The sequence below is a fragment of the Ascaphus truei genome, chromosome 15 (genome assembly GCF_040206685.1).
Source record: "Ascaphus truei isolate aAscTru1 chromosome 15, aAscTru1.hap1, whole genome shotgun sequence".
Taxonomy (NCBI): Eukaryota; Metazoa; Chordata; class Amphibia; order Anura; family Ascaphidae; genus Ascaphus; species Ascaphus truei.
In genome coordinates, this window is record NC_134497.1 from 5,633,643 (window position 1) to 5,655,075 (window position 21,433).

At 48.9% G+C, this 21,433-nt stretch overlaps 3 protein-coding genes across 3 annotated transcripts in view; 1 reads left to right on the forward strand and 2 right to left on the reverse strand.

Annotated features, from left to right (window-relative positions):
* The window catches only part of SYCP2 (synaptonemal complex protein 2), a 51,876-nt gene extending 50,544 nt beyond the window's left edge, over positions 1-1,332 (reverse strand). The window contains exon 1 of the mRNA XM_075572606.1: positions 1,224-1,332. The gene's annotated coding sequence lies outside the window, so the exon portion shown is untranslated. The remainder of the gene's footprint in view (positions 1-1,223) is intronic.
* FAM217B (family with sequence similarity 217 member B) lies at positions 503-20,108 on the forward strand. Its single transcript, XM_075572607.1, has 7 exons — positions 503-585; positions 1,281-1,350; positions 1,597-1,716; positions 16,765-16,878; positions 16,982-17,047; positions 17,130-17,200; positions 18,396-20,108. Exons 1-7 carry the CDS (start codon positions 503-505, stop codon positions 19,588-19,590), a joined length of 1,719 nt encoding a protein of 572 aa, XP_075428722.1. The 3' UTR covers positions 19,591-20,108.
* On the reverse strand, positions 6,066-8,724 carry PPP1R3D (protein phosphatase 1 regulatory subunit 3D). Its single transcript, XM_075571364.1, is given in 5 exon segments — positions 6,066-7,798; positions 7,801-7,917; positions 7,920-7,946; positions 7,949-8,014; positions 8,017-8,724. Coding segments are annotated over 5 exon segments (900 nt in total). The 5' UTR covers positions 8,219-8,724; the 3' UTR covers positions 6,066-7,310.
* Positions 20,109-21,433: the final 1,325 nt, after the last annotated feature.

Genomic DNA, 21,433 nt, shown 5'->3' on the forward strand with positions numbered 1-21,433 from the left:
GTCTGTGAGTGAGTGTGTCTGAGTGAGTGTGTGTGTCTGTGAGTGAGTGTGTCTGTAAGTGTGTGTGTGTCTGTGGGGGGCGAGTTATGTGCTGTATTTAATACATTCATTTTCATTCACCTGAGTGCTGTCTCCTTTTTGCTGCTATGCGGTAGTGTATACTTTTATTATTTATATGGGACATGCACCTATTCATTATTGAATTTCTATTGGAGTGCCAGTGATTCTTTATCACATATATATATGTGATAAAGAATCACATACAGGGCGCGACACATACAGGGCGCGACACATACAGGGCGCGACATACAGGGCGCGACAAATGCACTCGTCCGATCGCCGCTGGCGAGTGCTTACCTGCGGCGGCGTCTCCGTTTTTCTCTGCAAATTGATCTTTCCCCCTGCAGCTCCAGTTAAAATGGTTGCGCAGCGTCAAACGACGCCACGTTGCCATGGCAATGGAACACTACGTGACGTTGTGACACCACAGGGCCCCGTTGCCATGGCCATTTTAACTGGAGCTGCAGGGGGAAAAGATCAATTTGCAGGGGACAAGACAGAGAAGGCCGTCGGACCCCGCCACAGGTAAGAGTTGTGAGGAATACCCCCACCTCTCCACCTTAACTCCTAGCCCCCACCTCTCAGCCCTTATCCCCCACCTCCCCCCCCCCAGCTCTCCACCCTCACCCCCCAGCTTTCCACCCTCACCTCTCAGCCCCCACCCCCAGCCCTCACCTCACCCCCCAGCTCCCACCCCCCAGGTCCGATCTCCCCTCCCTCACCCCCCAGGTCCCACCTCGCCTCCCTTCGCCCAAGTCCTACCTCTTCTCCCTCAACCCCTACCTCTCACCCCCCAGGTTCCACCCGCAGCTCCCACCTCTCAGCCCTCACCTTACAGCCCCCAAGCCTTAACCCTCACCCCCCCCCAGCCCTTACCCCTCAGCCTCTAGCCCTAACCTCAATCCCCAACCCTCACATCATCCCCCATGCCTCACCTCTCACCCCCAGCTTTTACCCCTTAGCCTCCAGCCCTCACCTCTCACCCCCAGCCCTTACCCTTCAGCCTCTAGCCCTCACCTCACCCCCAGCCCTTACCCCTCAGCCTCTAGCCCTCACCCCCCCCCCCCCCCAGCCCAGGCATTACACACTGCCATTTGTAACCCGAGCTCTATAGCTGCCGAACTGAGAGATACACTCACAGTGACGGCGAGTCAAGCAGCTACCTGAGGGCCGCGCACGCTTGGTGGAAGATGGCCGCTTCCCGCCATTTTGTGTTGCAGGGATTCATCAACTGCGCCCGCCGGCACGCGCCACCAAGCGCGGGAACAGCGTCAGCCAATGAGCTGTCGAGTTTGAGCTCAAGAGGCCTTGGGTAGGCCAGCCAATCAGGTATCGCCTCCCGCTCAGTCGGACAATTCGGCTCCGCCTCCCGGTCAGTCGACCAATCAGACCTTGTCTTGTCACCTATCACCTTTGCTGTAATGGCGGCTGCTGCAGAGACCAGAGGGAGAGGAGGGGCAGTCTGTGGGGCAGAAGGTGAGGCAGTCTGTGGGGCAGAAGGCGAGGCAGTCTGTGGGGCAGTTTTTGGGGTAGAAGGTGAGGCAGTCTGTGGGGCAGAAGGTGAGGCAGTCTGTGGAGCAGAAGGTGGGGCAGTCTGTGGTACAGAAGGTGAGGCAGTCTGTGGAGCAGAAGGTGAGGCAGTCTGTGGAGCAGAAGGTGAGGCATTCTGTGGGGTAGAGGGTGATGCAGTCTGTGGGGCAGTTTTTGGGGTAGAAGGTGAGGCAGTCTGTGGGGCAGAAGGTGAGGCAGTCTGTGGAGCAGAAGGTGGGGCAGTCTGTGGGGCAGAAGGTGAGGCAGTCTGTGGGGCAGAAGGTGAGGCAGTCTGTGGAGCAGAAGGTGAGGCATTCTGTGGGGTAGAGGGTGATGCAGTCTGTGGGGCAGTTTTTGGGGTAGAAGGTGAGGCAGTCTGTGGGGCAGAAGGTGAGGCAGTCTGTGGGGCAGAAGTTGAGGCAGTCTGTGGTGCAGAAGGTGAGGCAGTCTGGGTTGAAGGTGAGGCAGTCTGTGGGGCAGAAGGTGAGGCAGTCTGTGGGGCAGAAGGTGAGGCAGTCTGTGGGGCAGAAGGTGAGGCAGTCTGTGGGGCAGAAGGTGAGGCAGTCTGTGGGGCAGAAGGTGAGGCAGTCTGTGGGGCAGAAGGTGAGGCAGTCTGTGGGGTAGAAGGTGAGGCAGTCTGTGGGGTAGAAGGTGAGGCAGTCTGTGGGGTAGAAGGTGAGGCAGTCTGTGGGGTAGAAGGTGAGGCAGTCTGTGGGGCAGAAGGTGAGGCAGTCTGTGGGGCAGAAGGTGAGGCAGTCTGAGGGGCAGAAGGTGAAGCAGTCTGTGGGGCAGAAGGCGAGGCAGTCTGTGGGGCACTTATGAGCAATAGGGTTAGGGTAATAGGGAAGTTGAATCATTGAATGATACTGACCTGTGTGAGTAAGAGTGAGGGGGATCTGACAGTAAGGGCACTGGGGGATAGAACTGACATTAAGGAAAGTGCATACTGTTATTATACATTGTATTTTAGAGTCTGTTTGTAGGTTTACTGGCTATGCATCTAAACCCAGGCTGTGCTGAAAAGCTGTGCCATGCTGCAAGCGTAAGCTTATATAGGCGATAAATACGGAATATACAGCACTCAAAAGCGTATAAATGAATATGTGCCGGGTGCCCGGTCTGTGCAGAGCGGCAGGGGAAAGACGGGGTGCGGGAGGGGCGTGGCCATGACATCACCCGGCAGGTTCACCCTCATTGGCTGAACTTCCGGGGGACGTGGCCACCGCGCTCGTCGCCAGTTCTGAAGACAATTTGACTGTCTTCAGGAAAAATTGGTCGTGCAACGTGGCGGCCAAGGCAGGTAGCGGGCCCGGCCCCATTGAGGGGCGGTTCTTGTCGCGCGCACTGCAGCGCCCGCCATAGCGCGCACTGCAGCAGGCCCCGGGGACCCAGCCTTATGTGGTCTCCACATTTCTCACTGTCCCTTTCATCCATGATTTGCCCTGTCTGTTTATTTGCTACTCCCTCTGCCATCTTTCTCTGCATCATCTGCCTTGGGCCGTGTTTATAGTGCCCAAGGCATCATCCGTCGCCACTGGCGAAAGTTGAACTTTAGTTTTAAGCAACGTCACCAAGGAGGAGGGCAGCGCTCTGTGATTCGTTTAGAAACAGTCACATGTGGCGACTGTATCTAAAAAAAATCAAATTTCACTGACTTCCAAATTTTTGGTCGCTTCGGCGCCGTCGCGCTTACTATAAGCGCATGCGACGGATTCAATGGATTTGTTTTGGAGCGGCGTCGCCAGGCACTATAAGCGCAGCCTTAGGCTTTGTCCCCGCTGGCGCTGAGCTCGCCAAGCATGAGCGCGGGTTGTCCTTTAAAATTTCGCAAGCGCTCGCGGGGGGGTCGGGGAGGGGACGATGCAGGGGAAGCTGAGCGCGCTAGAGAGTATAAAAATGTTGTTTATCTAAGCGCAGAGCGCCGGTGAACGTGTGTGCACGCGCATATGCGCACATCGCGTGAGCGGGGACTTGCATATATATTTATATGCAAGTCACCTCGCCAAGCGCCGCCCGCTCAGCTCTAGCGGGGACGCAGCCTTAGATTGTTATCTTGGGTTTTACATCTGAAGCTCTGTAAATCAGTGTTGCTGACCCAGGGAAGAGAGAGAACTCTCGAAAACTTGTCTCACCATATCTATTGTTAGTCAAAATAAAAAAGGTATCATCTAATGCTGAAGTACTCAAATATCTCTGTAAAATAATAATTAGAGAATGTTTTAATGGGGGGAAAAAATCACTGTGAAGTCAAACACATTTTTTTGGTGGAAATATTTATTTATTACCAGACAGAAATTACATTAATTGGCCATACACTCAAGTTTAGTAACGTTAGTTTTTTGATAGAAAGAACACTAAAATCATTCAACTTAAACATAAATAAAACATTTTAAAAAAAATGAACGTACATCATAATAACAGACCTCAGGGTGTAATATAACTTTGGGCCTCATCCAGAGAGCAGCGCTGGAAATAATTGGAGATGTTAATAAATTGAACTTTTATTGGTGTGATTTTATGTCCATATGCAGAAAGGTCCGAAAACTGCATTTAAAATCCTGTCTGCATATGGAGAGTTGCAACCGGCGAGATGTGCGCTGGTGAAACATGTTTGAAAAAAAAGCGCGTGTTTTTTTTGTATTTTCCCTCTCGCCGGTGCGCTCCAGCTTCCTGCCAACTTTTTTTGGCGGAGGTAATTGTAGAATTTCTCTCCATGTTATTGGCGCGAACAGCCACTAGATGTCGATCGCGCCTTTCTGAATAGGGACATTTTTACAACTGGAGAGATTTAGGTTCTCTCCAGTCATGCAGCGAGTTTCAAAAAAAAATTAAAAATGTCGCTTTTCTACAGGCATTTTCCTTTCTACAGGCATTTTCCTTTCTACAGGCATTTTTCTCCAAAAAACACCGCTATTCACCTTACCGCTGCTCTCTGCATAGGCCCCTTTGTCAGTTATGTCAGACCAGGCGTGTCTCCTCCCACCAGCTTTTTTTTAATTCCAAAATTAAAGCTTGGAATATTTCTCATAAATTAGCATTTTCTGGTATTTAAAATACTTATTAAAGCACTGTGGCACTGAATGTGAGTGTTGGCAAGTCAGCTTAGCCTGCAGGTAACTTTAATTTGGCTACCCCTAGCAGGTGGCAGGCTGCTACTTTACACCCTGAGACCTAATACAAAGGAAATAAGTATTAATTTTATGAGACAAAGGCTTCACCAAGCTGTGATGTGGGGTATCGCACCCCGATGCCTATGACTGGTATGGTAGCTACCACCGGATCGGGTGCAATACATTGCATTGTAACTTCATGAACCCCAGCCAGAAGCCCCTGTTATTTTAACAAATGTGGTTACATACAGTAATTAATCAATTAACTTCCATTCAGGCAGATCTAATAATCTGTAACCATTTTACATGTATTCTTGTATAAAATGAAATGTAAAAGATATAATACTGTATTCCAAACAAAATCATAAACATATTTTCCAACAGCTGGAACAAAAGTGCATGAAATTCATCTCAGCGATAACAGCAAAAAGCACACAATATCAGCGCTCACTTAATTAGTGGCTGCCCCCCAAAAAGTATCTAGCGTCACCCTGTGAAAAGTGATACAGTGCAAATACAAAATCAATCAAAAGTGTAGAAATCAAACTAGGATACACTTGACTGCTTACTCTTGATAAAGTCTCTCCCATGGGACTAATTTGATAATTGGTGATGATTCCTGCTGCCTAGAAAACAGCCTCTCTTTGTTGGAGTTCCTCAAGAAACCGTGTCCAATGTCTCGGAAGAACAAACAGACAGGAAAATAGATGTATAGTAAATCAGTGCAAAACCTTTGCTACTCAAATAGACTCAGATACTGGGAGTGTGAGTGTCCTTTCAGTATCTGATCTTCCATATCCCACCGTGGACACGGTTTCTTGAGGAACTGCGCCAAAGAGAACTGTTTTGCAAACATCACCTCAGCGATGTGTGACTGACTACTTGATTGTTTGCATATTTGTGTTCTAGATTTAGGAACAACAGTTTTTATTTTTTACAATACATAATGAAGGTGTGTGTGAATGGAAAGTAACAAAATGTACCCGGCGAACGCAGAGGAAATTTCTACCTTTCTACTCAAGAAACCAACATTCTGCAATATTTAGCAATAATGCGTGTGTAAATATACTTGCAAACTCTCTATGTAACCCTTGCAAACCTATCCCACAATGATCATTGGTAAAGATTAAAAGGCAGCAGTGATATGAAGGCCACATTTTGTTTGAGCTTTGTCCTTTAAATAGATGGAGCGGTGGTGTGGGGGAGGGTAGTCACATGAATACAGCAAGTCATTATCACTACCCACCTATAGAGATATGTTTGTCAAAATAAAAGTGTGTGTGTGTGTGTGTGTGTGTGTGTGTGTGTGTGTGTGTGTGTGTGTGTGTGTGTGTGTGTGTGTGTGTGTGTGTGTGTGTGTGTGTGTGTGTGTGTGTGTGTGTGTGTGTGTGTGTGTGTGTGTGTGTGTGTGTGTGTGTGTGTGTGTGTGTGTGTGTGTGTGTGTGTGTGTGTGTGTGTGTGTGTGTGTGATAGCCGTGTTAGTCCAGTTGTGGAAAAAAAAAAATAACTTTTACAAAAACAAGCAGCAGTGCTGCTTTTAATTAAAAAAATAAATCTGTAAACCTAAATAAAAAGAATGTATACATGTGCATACTCTATGTAGTATGTATATATTATTTTTATTTAGGTTTACAGATTTTTTTTTTAATAGCAATCTCCGCTGCTCATGTTTTTGTAAAAGTTATTTTTTTCAGGGTTGGACTTGGCTTTTTGTGTGTTTAGGAGCTGTGCATTCAGATCATTGCTATTTGGAGGGTTTCTCAAACACCCATGTCTGGTCTGAATCATTATGCGCTGGCCTAAAGTCGTTAAGGAGAGTGCCCTATATAGAATGACACTCATCTGACCTATGGTTCAATAAACTCATTTTTTTTCTTGGTGATTGGTTACACCAGCGGTGCACAAAGTGGGGGGCGCTAGATTCGCTGCGGGGGGGGGGGGGGGGTTACAGAGGCCTCCGCACGCGCTTCCTGAAGACATTTAATTTAATACCGGGGGAGCTGCAAGGCCTCTGGAAACCTTTGCTCACCTTGATTCAGACGCTCCTGGCGACACGTCGCCATGGTAACATGGTGTCCTTTTCATGTAACGTCACGTTGCCATGACAATGTGACGTCATGACGCCAGAATCAAGGTAAGAGGGGTGGTGCAAGGAGAGGGGGAAAGCCAGCAGGGGGGCGCAGGGGAAAAATATTGCGCCCCCCCCTGGGTTACACCTTGCTACTCTTCCACCATACATACTCCCATGTTAATTAGCTAAACATAATTATACATCACTCATGTAAAACACTGCAGGCATGTTGATATGGCCTTGATTGTGTCATTCTATGATTTACAAAGGGTAAGCAACTAAAACATGTCACTTTAACAAACAACGCTTTACCTCTGCCAGTAGCATTGTTCTGGGTTCACAAGGGATTCCAAATACAGTTATTTGCAATCACAATGATTACCAGTCTAGCTGCTACAAAACGGAAAGCACTAGAAACAGCAGTGGTTTTTTTTTTTTTTTAATCTATTGTGTTCACTTTATTCTCCAGCGGTTTGTCCTTGTTACAGAGCATTGTGTTGCCTTTGCATTTCCCTTGTTCTTTGTATTCCGGAACGAGATCAGATGAAGTGAATCCAGCTTTGCTCGCAGTCTTTTGGCATTTTGAGAGTGTGACTGCTGTATTTGAAACCGTAGTTCTTGCCTAGGTTGTTGTCCCAGTACACTTTCCCAGCGGCCTCGTACCTGACAGCGAACTGTACCACCGAGCAGAGCTGCCGGAGGAAAGGGGGTAAGGTGAGGCAGAAAACAAAAGTATCTGAGTCAGGGCTTGTGCTATTGTCACTGTTTTGCCAAACCGCTCTGATCTCATAGTGGTTTCTCCAGTTAGTGAAGGAGTACCTAACTAAAACGGACTTTTCAAAGGCCAAGTTCAGGACTCGGATGGTACCAGAGATCCCCAGCTCCTCTGAACTCGTAACTTGCTCCAGGCAGACACAATATTGCTGCAGCCGGTCAAAGAAATCGCTGAGGTCTGCTGGCTGCTGGAAGTCGGGCTCCACGTACTGGATGGTAAATTCCAGGTTTTGGTTGCAGCATAAGTCCGAGTGATGGAAAGTCTGGAGAGGACGTGCAGAGGGATGGATGGGTAGTCTCCAATGTTGAAAACCTTTACCTCAGCCAGCTCTAAGCCGAGGGAATCTGCAAACCTGACCCTTTGGCACCGGATCGACATGTGGTGGCACTTTTCCTTTCTGAGAGCTGGGCAGGGATTTGGTTCTGCGCCGCGTAATAATGGGCCTCAGGTCTGGGTCACAGCTGGAATGACCGTGCTCTGGGTTCGTGGGATCCGCTTTGGTGCCTGCTGATATTTGGCAAGCCCAGTGTGGGTTCTTTGTTGCCCAAACCCCTCTGCCTGCTGCACATTCTGATAGAGGTTATTAATGTAGCTCAGGCTGCGGGGAATACTTATCTCAACTTGTTCCTTAAAGCTGCGACGCGTTAGGAAAGGATGTAATGTAAAAGACATTGTGGTTTATTGGGCATAGCCAATGGCTGATTGTTGTTATTCAGTCACTACATTAACAGTAGTTCTATGTCCTTTCTGGCTGATGTACTGGATACAGCAAATCTCTTACCCGGGTTAGGTTTGAACTGAGCCTCGGCTAATCCCTCATTAGCAATACAGGAACATGAACGCACCTCTTCCAATTCCGGGTTTAGAAGCAGGAGTCCATCCACGCCTCTTCTCTGGGAGGCACTTGCAGTGACAGTCAGCTGACGTTATGACTGCACATGCCCACCCTGCTTCACAGGCACTTTAGCCATGATCGTTGCTTCATGATACAAGCACGGCTAAGGGTCACTACATCTGGCGGTGACCTACACCACTGCTAAGATGTTGGGGTCTCTTTAATGCCGGTAGGCTGCAAAGATATGGTTTGGAACACAGCGACACTTTAGCTGGCAGCCTGCTGCACAAATAGTCTCACGCACACATTTCCCTTCACAGAGCATAAGCAAAGGGGGTGTGTACACTGCTGTGCGATGTCACAGAGGCGGTCTGCCTCTTCTTGTGAATGGGCCAGAATCGTGTCTGTCATTGTGTGCTGACTCTGCCCCTTAGGAGCCAACCTCCTACATGCTGCAGGATACAGAAATGTAAGGGGGTGGGAGACGGCTGTATTTTGTAATACAAGAATCAGGTGGCGCTGCAAATAGATAAAGAAATAGCAAAAATAAATAACATTGGTCAGTGTGTTGGGGGATACACAAGAAAATCTGAAGAAAAAAAATTATACAAATACAGGAACGGTGGTTGTAAGGGACATGGGAGGGAGATTGCACAGGGGACAGTGAAGGTGGTGAAAGATCAAGGAGGGCACAGGTGGACGTGTAATGTATGAAGGTTGAATTTCTTCTTCATGTCTGCTTTCTCCCAGCCACTCTGATGTGTTATTAAGTGATTTGGTGTTCCATCTATAAGTTACTAGCTGAGAGACCCGGCGTTGCCCGGGATGTAAATGCGTTATAGGTAGTATTATTTATAAATCGGGGAACAATAGGTGAGTATTTGTTGTAAAGGTTGGATAATAATGTTGAAAAGAAAGATGGAAGAAAATGTAATACGATGTTGTATAAAAATGGTTTATTGTAACCACACCACAGTACAATGTATATTTTGGTGCCATAAGTGATGTAAAAATGTGAGGCGTGTGTCCTGCTAGGGTGTGAGGCGGCGGGTGGCGCGTGGGTTGTGAGTGCTGTCTGCGAGTGGGGGTCCTGCTAGGGTGTGAGGCGGCGGGTGGTGCGTGGGTTGTGAGTGCTGTCTGTGAGTGGGGGTCCTGCTAGGGTGTGAGGCGGCGGTGGCGCGTGGGTTGTGAGTGCTGTCTGTGAGTGGGGTCCTGCTAGGGTGTGAGGCGGCGGGTGGCGCGTGGGTTGTGAGTGCTGTCTGTGAGTGGGGGTCCTGCTAGGGTGTGAGGCGGCGGGTGGTGCGTGGGTTGTGAGTGCTGTCTGTGAGTGGGGGTCCTGCTAGGGTGTGAGGCGGCGGGTGGCGCGTGGGTTGTGAGTGCTGTCTGTGAGTGGGGGTCCTGCTAGGGTGTGAGGCGGTGGGTCAGTGATGTCGGTGCGTAGGGGCGGGAGGCAGCAGGTGTGTGTGGCGGCAGGTATGTGTCGAGTGTGGCGGGTGTCTGTTGAGTGCGTGCAGCGGCTGTGAGGCGGTAGGTGAAAGGCAGAGGCGGCCGGAGTAAGGGCGGGTGAAAGGCAGAGGCGGGGGTGGGGAGGCGGTAAGGCGGGCAGGAAGGCGAAGGGCGGCGGGAAGGGGAGGAGGGGGTGGTGGAGGGGGGCAAGGGGTGGAGGAGGGGGGCAAGGGGTGGAGGAGGGGGCAAGGGGTGGAGGAGGGGGGCAAGGGGTGGAGGAGGGGGGAAAGGGTTAGAGGAGGGGGGGGAAAGGGTTAGAGGAGGGGGGGGAAGGGTTAGAGGAGGGGGGGGAAGGGTTAGAGGAGGGGGGGAAGGGTTAGAGGAGGGGGGGAAGGGTTAGAGGAGGGGGGGAAGGGGGTGGAGGGGAGGGGAGCGGAGGGGGGGGAAGGGGAGCGGAGGGGGGGGAAAGGGGAGGGGAGCGGAAGGGGGGAGCGGAGGGGGGGAGCGGAGGGGGGGGAGGGGAGCGGAGGGGGGGGAAGGGGAGCGGAGGGGGGGGGAAGGGGAGCGGAGGGGGGGGAAGGGGAGCAGGGGGGGGAAGGGGAGCGGGGGGGGAGGTGGGAAGGGGCGAAGGGGGGAGGTGGTGGGAAGGGGGCGAAGGGGGGAGGTGGTGAGAAGGGGGGAGGTGGTGGGAAGGGGGAGGAGGGGGGAGGTGGTGGGAAGGGGGAGGAGGGGGGATGTGGTGGGGAGGAGGGGTGAGGTGGTGGGAAGGGGGAGGAGGGGTGAGGTGGTGGGAAGGGGGGGGAGTTGGTGGGAAGGGGGAGGTGGTGGGAAGGGGGGGAGGTGGTGGGAAGGGGGGGGAAGGGGGAGGTGGTGGGAAGGGGGGGGAGGTGGTGGGAAGGGGGGGGAGGTGGTGGGAAGAGGGGGGAGGTGGTGGGAAGGGGGGGGAGGGGAGAGGTGGGGGGGAGGCGGTGGGAAGTGGGGGGGAGGCGGTGGAAAGGGGGGGAGGCGGTGGGATGGGGGGGGGAGGCGGTGGGAAGGGGAGGGGGGAGGCAGTGGGAAGGGGGGGAGGCAGTGGGAAGGGGGGGAGGCGGTGGGAAGGGGGGGGAGGCGGTGGGAAGGGGGGAGGCGGGGGGGGAGGCGGTGGGAAGGGGGGAGGGGAGGCGGTGGGAAGGGGGGGCAGTGGACAGGAGGGGGGGGGGCAGTGGACAGGAGGGGGGGGGCAGTGGACAGGAGGGGGGGGCAGAGGACAGGGGGGGGGCAGAGGACAGGAGGGGGGGGCAGTGGACAGGAGGGGGGGCAGTGGACAGGAGGGGGTGCAGTGGACAGGAGAGGGGGGGCAGTGGACAGGAGGGGGGGACAGTGGACAGGAGGGGGGGCAGTGGACAGGAGGGGGGGGCAGTGGACAGGAGAGGGGGGGCAGTGGACAGGAGAGGGGGGCAGTGGACAGGAGAGGGGGGGCAGTGGACAGGAGGGGGGGCAGTGTCGCACTCAGTCACACACACACACACACACACGTCTCAGTCCCGTGATGCGCCCTTTCTCAGTTCCGTGCGGCGCCGCAGGTGGGGAGGAGGTGGGGGAGCGACACACGCGACACCTACCTGTACTTCCGGCCGCCGCCATCTTCTCACTCGGCGCCGCGAGGGAGGAAGGGGGTCCGCCATCTTACGCGCCGCGTGGCAGCCTGTTCCCCCGCCGGGGAGGGAGTGGAGCGGGAGGGAGGTGAGTGGAGCGGGAGGGAGTGGTGTGTAGCGGGAGGGAGGTGAGCGGGAGGGAATGGAGCGCGAGGGAGGAAGGGGGTCCGCCATCTTAGGCGCCGCGTGGCAGCCTGCCTGTTCCCCCGCCGGGGAGGGAATGGAGCGGGAGGGAGTGGTGTGTAGCGGGAGGGAGGTGAGTGGAGAGGGAGGTGAGTGGAGCGGGAGGGAGTGGAGCGGGAGGTGAGTGCGGGAGTGGAGCGGGAGGTGAGTGCGGGAGTGGAGCGGTGTGTAGCGGGAGGGAGTGGTGTGTAGCGGGAGGGAGGTGAGTGGAGCGGGAGGTGAGTGCGGGAGTGGAGCGGGAGGTGAGTGCGGGAGTGGAGCGGCTTCCGGGCGCGTCTTAGGTGGGCGCGTGTCCCCCCCCCCCGGGGAGGGAGTGGAGCGGGAGGGAGGTGAGCACCGGGGAGGGGGGGAGGTGAGTGTGATGGGGGGGAGAGGACAGAGATATATGTGTGTGTGTGAATACAAAACTAACTAAAAAAAACTCTCTACCAGGACTTGATCCAAGTGATAGACTAATTGGTGTGATAACAACAATTGTGTGATTACAATGTGATTACATATGCAGCCAAGGGGGCAATAAACAATGGATTGTTCAAATCCAATACCATACAAATACAAATACAAAAAATGTCCCCGGCGCAAAGTGTGGTGATGATAATTACAGTACCATATCGAAAGACAGTCCTGTTTGAAAAGTCAGTCCTGGTAGTAGAATGATTCATCAACAGTGTGAGGTAGATTTTCCTCTAGGCGTGTTCCCTTATGTTGTCTGCAATGACAGATAAAGAAAACACACCATTGCGCAGTATACAGACTCAATTGCCCCAACCTGAAGAGGAAAATCCCTACTTACAGGATATTTTCTTGTTCATTCGGGGGAGAGAATCTGTTCTTTAGCTCTTTTTCTTCACCTTGATCTCCACGGGCCCCTCGTGGTTCCTAAGGTGGCTCTCTTCAACTCGGTCTGCGTCGTCCCAGTAGCAGCATACACCGCAACAACCGTGGTTGGAGAAAATTGAAAGACAGCCTAGTGTACTCCGCAAATTTTATTTAACAATGTTAAAAAGCAGCGATGTTACACTCACATTTTGCGAGGGCAAACATGCCGCTCAAGAATGCTGTCCGCAGCCTATGTCCACTCGATGGTGTGTTGTTCACGACGTCGCACGCCAACCGATGACGTCAGCGGCGCAGCGCCCGAAGTTCTCCCCACACCACGAGATGCAACGCAGGTGACAGCTTACAACGTGCACTGTACTAAGCTCCTCCTCTCTACGCGTTTCGTGACGCTACGTCACTTCCTCAGGAGATCTCCTGAGGCAGTGACGTAGCGTCACGAAACGCGTAGAGAGGAGGAGCCTAGTACAGTGCACGTTGTAAGCTGTCACCTGCGTTGCATCTCGTGGTGTGGGGAGAACTTCGGGCGCTGCGCCGCTGACGTCATCGGTTGGCGCGCGACGTCGTGAACAACACACCATCGAGTGGACATAGGCTGCGGACGGCATTCTTGAGCGGCATGTTTGCCCTCGCAAAATGTGCGTGTAACATCGCTGCTTTTTAACATTGTTAAATAAAATTTGCGGAGTACACTAGGCTGTCTTTCAATTTTCTCCAACCACGGTTGTTGCGGTGTATGCTGCTACTGGGACGACGCAGACCGAGTTGAAGAGAGCCACCTTAGGAACCACGAGGGGCCCGTGGAGATCAAGGTGGAGGAAAAGAGCTAAAGAACAGATTCTCTCCCCCGAATGAACAAGAAAATATCCTGTAAGTAGGGATTTTCCTCTTCAGGTTGGGGCAATTGAGTCTGTATACTGCGCAATGGTGTGTTTTCTTTATCTGTCATTGCAGACAACATAAGGGAACACGCCTAGAGGAAAATCTACCTCACATTGTTGATGAATCATTCTACTACCAGGACTGACTTTTCAAACAGGACTGTCTTTCGATATGGTACTGTAATTATCATCACCACACTTTGCGCCGGGGACATTTTTTGTATTTATATGTGTGTGTGTGTTTTTTTTTTTTTTTTTTTGGACCTTTGGCCCGTCACTCCGCCTCAGGCCAATGAGAGGTGTGGGGGGCGGGCCAAGGGGGTGGTGTGAGTGTGTGAGCCCAATGAGAGGTGTGCGGGGGCGGGCGGGCCAAGGGACCAATGAGATTGCCACTAGGGACGCAGACATACAGTGCTTTCAGAAATATATAGTAGATGTGTTCTGGGCACACGGCCACCCAGGAAGTTTGTACCCTGACTGAAAAGCTTTAATATATATATAAATTAAAGCTTTTCAGTCGTGTATATATATATATATATATATATATATATATATATATATAAATTAGCAGCTAATTGATTCTTATTTACCAGCCAGTCAGATAAATAATAATGAATTGGCTGTTTAATTCAATTAAATCTGCTGCTTGCTAACCTGGCTGATGGGCAAATAGCCTGTGAAATGTTTCGCAGATAGAAACGGTTCATGGTAGCGAGAGACATTAACATAACCACACATTTTCTATTATTGTTGTTGCAAAAGTGTCTGATACCCCATAAAAGGGAGCTAGTCATACATTTAGGGGTTTTCATTTCTGAGGAGGTCGGAAGCAACGTTTCTTGAATACCATGTACAGTATTAACAAAGGAGGGAGTGGGGGTATGATACTTTTTATTGGACCAACAAGTATTTGACCTTCTACAAGCTTTCCAACCTCTCGGGGTTCTGCAACGGGTCCTATCCTAACCTGAATGGTTCAAAAGCTTGTAACCTACAAGCATCGACTACTTGTTGGTCCAATAAAAGGTATCATACCCCCTACTCCCTCTCCCTCCTGTGCTACTACATGGAATAAAAGACCAGCACGGCCCCCCACCCTTCTTTTAAGACCACCTGTATTTTATACCTTTTTGTTTTCATGTTCCCTAAGATCCTTTGAAGCAAACCGGCATCAACAGCTGCAAAAGCACTGCCCCGCATAAGCCTTTTGACATTTTGAAACTATTTAGGGCAACAGTGTGTATTGCACATGGACAAACAGTATAAGATACAGTTTCATCATGTATGTGTTTAGCACAGTGACTATATTATGCCAGGCTTGACCCATAATGCTTTGCAATTGTAATGACAATCCTGTTCCTTTGAGGATGGAAGGGAGGAGGCACGTCCTTTATTTACTCTCTTCACATCGTTTTTCAGCAGTGACAGCAAAAGAAATAGCAGGGTGATTGTAGCGGAAAAGAGAAGTCAAAGGAGCAATCATTTTTGAGCTTTTGTCTGGCTCGGAGTAAAGCCTGCAGACACTGGCGTTTTTATTTGTGTACAGCACCAGAAAATGAGGGGATTAGATCGCTGCGCTGTCATTTTGGTTTCGCCACAAGCGATAGGAATGCAGCCAGGTCCCCTTTAACACGCTGTTATGGGACCAGGCAACCAAGATTGTCCCTCATCACTAGAAACAAAAAGGAGCTGACCAGCTCATGAAAAGAGCAGAGAAATGGTAATGTAAGGAAGTCCATTCTTCTTTTATTTTATTGCACTCCGTTGATCGTGAAACAATTACAATTAACTCCTTTATTGCTGAAACATTGGTTTGAGCACCTATTTCCTGTAGCACTGAAGGGATTGAGCTTCTTTGTTATACAAGACACAGGACTGCAGGAGAGATAGAGGAAGCATGTATACGCCATGCAATCTGTGCGGTGTGGTAGACACAGCCATGAGCTTCTCTGGTTTCAGCGCACGTAAATTGTGCAACATGTAGTTGTACTGCAATATGTTTTCCGTGTGAATCACGGTAGATCACATACACATGTCATGGTAATGTACATGGCTAAACAACATTTCTAGGTATTTGTGTGCATCCGTGTAATGATACACTGAACCAACTTGTTTTTAACCTACGTCATAGAGTGGTCAGACTGTGTGTGATTGTTGCTCGTTTGGTGAGTAGAATTTGCCATTTCCTGACCGATAATGCAGTTAAGCACCACCAGCAGCCGTCTAGTTCGGGGGGAGGCCAACTCCAGTCCTCAAGGGCCACCAACAGGGCAGGTTTTCAGGATATCTCTGCTTGAGCATAGGTAGTGCAGTCGTTGACTGAGACACTGATTGAGCCATCTGTGCTGAAGCAGAGATATCCTGAAAACCTGACCTGTTGGTGGCCGTTGCGGACTGGAGTTGGCTAGACTTGTATTCAAATGTTTACAGGGCTAGATTGGGTAGTGCCGCCTTTCCTTTGAGACATGCAGAAACTCGGGTATATATTTCTCCCTGCAGAGTATTTACGTATGTATCATTTTATTTATACAGCGCAAACAATGTACGCCGCGCTTTGCCACATTGCAAAGAACAGTGTGTAGAATATTACAGGCCCAATGGGCGCGAGTCACGAAGCCGCCATGCAGGGCATCGCGTCGGATTTGGCGGTAAAGTCAATTTCATTTACCGCAAGATTGGATGCGATGTCCTGTATTGCGGTTTCATGATTCCTAGCTATTATCTCTGCCCTGGAGCACTTACAATCTATTTTTTGGTGCCTGGTGCACCACATGTGAACCCCTCTATTTTCCGCTCCAGGGACTCCCCAGTTCCCGAGATACTGACTGGTGAAGTTACCTGTGTTACTTCCTGGTTTTTAAAGGGAATTTAAATGACCGTCCAATAGAAAGCCCCCACCGATGATGTGCAGCTGCCTATTGGCCTGAGATTTAGCAGCCATTTTGTTTCCCAAGGGAGATTTAAACACCCCCTCTGGCCCCAGTTTTAACACTGTCAAAAACAATAGGGGGTAAAAATAACAAGTAGGAGGAACTGTTCCTTTTAAGGGACTTTCCCAAAATCAGAAGCGGCTGACAATGGGTTTGTGAACAAGTTTCACCAGACTCGGGGTGTTTTTACCACTAAACTAACCCTTCAGCATTATATAATGAGAAACATCCAAGACACACATTGCTATTATTTGCCGCAAGCTACGCGGGTTTGCAGCCCATAAAAATCCTGCCGTCCGACCATTGGTTATGGGCCAATTTTCCTGGGGCTTAATTCCAGCCATGACTCGACTATAAAAAAATGCATTTTTGCGTTAATGCGTTATGTTGCAAATAGAAATATTGATGCTCCTGTATAATGAAACAACTACAGTTATAGTGCGAAAATAGGCAATTTTTCTATCTCTACAAGTTGCAAAGGAGGACAAGATCTGTCAAATACACTACCACTGAACTAAAGAAACAGATCACCCTGATGAGATCTTCTAGGAAATCAGCCGATGATATTTATAGACATGCTCATAAGGTGAACTATCTGTTGTTTTTTTTTTTTACTTGCCATCTATATCTTGGGTGTTTTTACTTAGCAGATTGATTTGAAGATGTGATGTGTTTTTCTGTTACCCAAGATGCAGCTCACCTCCGCTCCGGCGGCCGCTCACAAACGAGAAATGAACGCAAGTCATTTATTACAGGTACCACTTTTTAGTAAGCATAACTTTGTCAGCACATCAAAATGCCTTGTCTTTTATATTGCAATCTGTTTTCATATTTTAGGTGTTCCCGAAAACAAGCGAAGTTCAGTGCAAAAATTCTCTCAAGGGAAATAAACCCCAGCAACCAATAAGGTATAGATTGCATTTGCTTGTAATATTTCCTACAGACCACCACCTGGTATCTGCTAAATATTCATGGGTTTTACCTTTTCTTTATTAACATCACTGGAAAAGAAAGCAAATCAACGCTACTGGTAGGTGCAGTGTAACAGGATTAAAGTGCGTTTCCCGAGCAGATTAACCAAGCAACTATAAAAAAAAACAATGTATTCCGAAAAAAGCTGTAGATATTTGCGAAGTTTTTTTTTTTTTAAAGATGACGATATTTATTGTGCTTGAAAGGCAGGAACTACATGGGTACCTTCACGATTGTCACAGACTAATACAACAGGTATGTTTAGAACTTTCATATGTTGGGTCAAGCAAAGTTGGAGATTATCACAGAAGCTGCGTGGGAGTGTGATCCAATTCAACATGTCGCCCAGAGAGGTGTGTAGAAGGGTGATTACATTTTGACTGTAACCCAGGGGTTCTCAACTCCAGTCCTCAAGACCCCCCCGAACAGGTCAGGTTCTAAAGATATCCCAGCTTCAGCACAGGTGGCTCGATCAGTGGCTCAGTCGAAGAGCCTGCTTCAGCTTAGTTGAAGACTGAGCCACTTGTGCTGAAGCATTGATATCCTGAAAACCTGACCTGTTGGGGGGGGGGGGGGGGCAGGGGGGATCTTAGGACTGAAGATGAGAACCCCCTGCCGTAAGGTATGTGGGGAACGATGTTTACCATGGCAAGGAGGCATTCATTACCTGCTTCATAGAAAATGTATGGCAGACAACACAGGAATTTGTTGTGCCAGTTTACAGCCTTGTAATTGGAGAAACTTTTTCAAAGCCATCTGACCATATCAGCACTAGTGTATCTTTTCACCAAGATGACGTTAGAGTATATATTTCCCCAAATTAACTATATCGATTACCTGCTATTGTGTTAAAGGCAACTGACCCATTCAGATGTTCAAATTCAACAGCAAAACAAAATAAAGCTGTGCCCGTATTTAGACTACCAGACCAATTTACAAATTGTTTTCACAATGTGAGTTTTTAATACGTAATTCAAGTTTTTGGCACAAATCAAAAAAGCAAATAGATGACCTCTGTTATTAGGATCTAACATTTCTACTGGTACTTTACACTTAGATTTTACAGGGGAAAGTGTATTATTTCACATTGCATTTCTTATTTATTTTGTTACCTTTATTTTTTCTTCATAGAACTATAAATGTCTGTCCGGCAAAATACAAAGCACCGAGAGTGAAAACGGAGTCTTTACAAGGAAATTATTCTGGCTATAGGCTGCAAACAGACACTATTGGCTTTAAAAACGACTCACAGGGTATTTCTAAAGCTGCAGACACTAACTTGTGCCAACACATTTATTTCAACGCACAACCTGAGTCAGTCTGGGCTTCCAGGGACAAATTGGCCACTGCGAGTGCTCCTCAACATGGCAGTGAATCTTTGGAGAAGATGTTCCTGGACTTTGAATCAGTTCGGATTATGAAAGAGGATGCAGATGAGGACAGTGCAAGTGACCTCTCGGACTCAGAACGGATTCCCATCCCACCATCTCCCTTTACACCCCCAGAACTTAACCTCAGGGCAGAGGAGATTGATCCAGGGTGTTTCAATCAAAATGGAGACCCAGAATACAAAGAGTACTACTACCCAGATTTCCTCCCCCCTCCGTTCAACTCCTGGAACCTGCATCAACTCGCAAGGTTTTTGAACACGGAAGGGAAACCGGCGGCGCCGCCAACCGCGTCAGGGTTTGTAGAGAGGTACGTTGACCGTCTTCTTCAGTTGGAGTGGCTTCAAATGCAAACAGTACAGACTGAGAAGTCCAAGATCGTTAAAGCTAGGCCTCAAACAGCCCCTGGCATTTCTCGCTATGTGAAAGCCCAAGGGAAGAGCAAATCGTGGCAAAGTCCATTGCCCTATAAGCAGCCAACTTGGCCAGATAACATTTCTAAAACTTTAATGGGTCAAGAGAACAGCCATCTCGGAAAATATTTTCACGGTGAGGTCACTGGTCAACCATACGCACATAGAAGCTATACTAAAGTTTCTGATACAATGGAAGGATTCTCTTCCGGTCGAAAACAGGCACAAGATGGGAGGTTTGTCACCAAGAAAAGGCCAATGCCAAGTTGCCAGCAAATTATGAACTCGCCATCTTTTGAAAGAAACCCAAAGATTCAGAGCATCAGTAACATTAGGCCCCAGCAGCCACCCCCAATCTTTCATGGTTCTGAAAGCACACTCAAGCTTCTAAAATCCAATACACGCATGAACGTGAAGAAAAACGGAGCTTCCGTCAACAACCACGTAGCCACCAAACCGTGTACAGGAGATCGGAAGTTAAAAGCAAGCGGCGTCAAATCGTCCTCTAAAATGAAACCGATTTGAAGTCTATTAAGTTCCTTTAGTAAAAGAGCTACGAAGAGCTGTGTCGTCTCTTAGAAATAGGCCGTGTAGCGGAGCTTATCCAACAGTACGTTGGGCTGAATATATTTTTCTAAGGACTTTGGTGAGAATGTAAAATGTAAATGATTAGAACCAGAGAGATGCGCTCTGTTTGAAGGGGGTCACCTTAGTGGCTGCAGGGGGTCCCACGCAGTTCACCTCAATGCTCCCCTTTAAAGGCACACTCCAGAAATGTTTGTAATGAACATATTGTATAGATGAACTTGCTCATTTTCATCCCAACTAACCAAAACTGCTTCTGTGTCACAAGGAGTATCAACTATTTCATGTTGTGTGAAAATGCAGATTTTTGTAAATGAACGTTAAGTAATATTTTGGGTTTAAATGTTACAAGATATGTTGCCTACGACTGTGCATACAAAGTTAAGTTATTTCGCTTTTAAGATTGTCATTCCGTTAATTTGATTAAATATTTGGTCACCGTCGCCAACCACAAGTGATTCTGTCGTTGTTCACAGCGCATTGCTCTCGTCTTTTTTATTGCATATTGTTAGAGAGAGGCATCGAAGTAGGAAACAAGATCTAACTTGTATCTGACTGAATGTAGGACACAGAAAAACTTTCATCACTTGAGATAGTTTGGCTTATTTAAAATATATATATTTTTCTTTAGATTATGGCATTTGATGTGGGTACTTAAAGCAGCAATCTTGCTTTCCTTTTTGTTACCCCCTCCACCCCACCCATTATATGATTGAAGCAGGGGATCTCCGAAGCTGAGCCGCATTAATTTGAGGGGACTTCCTGCTTCCCGAGATAATTACCTCTGCAGGGGGTGCGGGTAGCGGCTTGGCTGTGTGGGGCTATAAAAATGGCGAATTTAAAGTTCCTGTGTCATGCAAGGCCAATTGGAAGCCGTGACGTCATCCCTTGTGGCTTCTTATTGGTCCGCGTAACCAGGACCTTTAAGTCTGCGGAGCTGCTACCCCGTACAGAGGTAAGTCTCAGGAAGCAGGGGTTCAGCTCCTGAGACCCCCTGCTTCCGACCTATTAAAAAATAACACACGTTATGCTGCTGTAAAGCACCAGCGTGTTCTGGTCGCCATTTATTTTGTGCATTTTTTTTTTTTACTTTAGCAGATTTCTGCTTGTTCTCTGCAACGCTTATTTGGTTTGTTTTTAAAATCTAATTCTGCGTTCAGGAGATGTAAGCGTTTGCAATATCAGAGTCCTGTACAGTCGGAAGGTTCCCAAACACTCCAGCCATTTTAGATAATCATAATTTTTAACACCATTTTTAATTGTATTTTTTTTAAGAGCGGGACAGGGTGTCACGATACTAACATTATGTAGATCAGGGGTGGGAAGCCCCAGTCCCCAAGGGCCGCCAACAGGTCAGATTTCCCCCCCCCCCACCCCCCCCCCGTCGGCAGTCTCACGCGCCCCCCCCCCCTGGGGGTCTTTTACTACTGATATATTTACTTGAGAAGTGTCATCAATAGTTGTCAGTGGCTTAGAATGCCAAGCAGTAGTTCTAACATCTTTATTATGATATGCTTTAAAAGCAGCAGTCCAAGCTGCCGGTTTTGGTTTTTTCCTCATTAATATGTGCATCAATACAATCCACACAATAAGTAATTAGCTAAGTTGCTGATCGATCCTGGGGATCAGCTCGGGGTTCACTAAATGGCCGTCAGTGCTGCAGAAGAGGAACAAAGATGCAAAGTTATGTGGGGCAGATCCTGTGACCAGGCAGTCACTAGATACAATTGGTGCACTGCTAGAGAGAGGGCGGAGCTCAAAAAGGGTGTGCCAGAGCACGTTT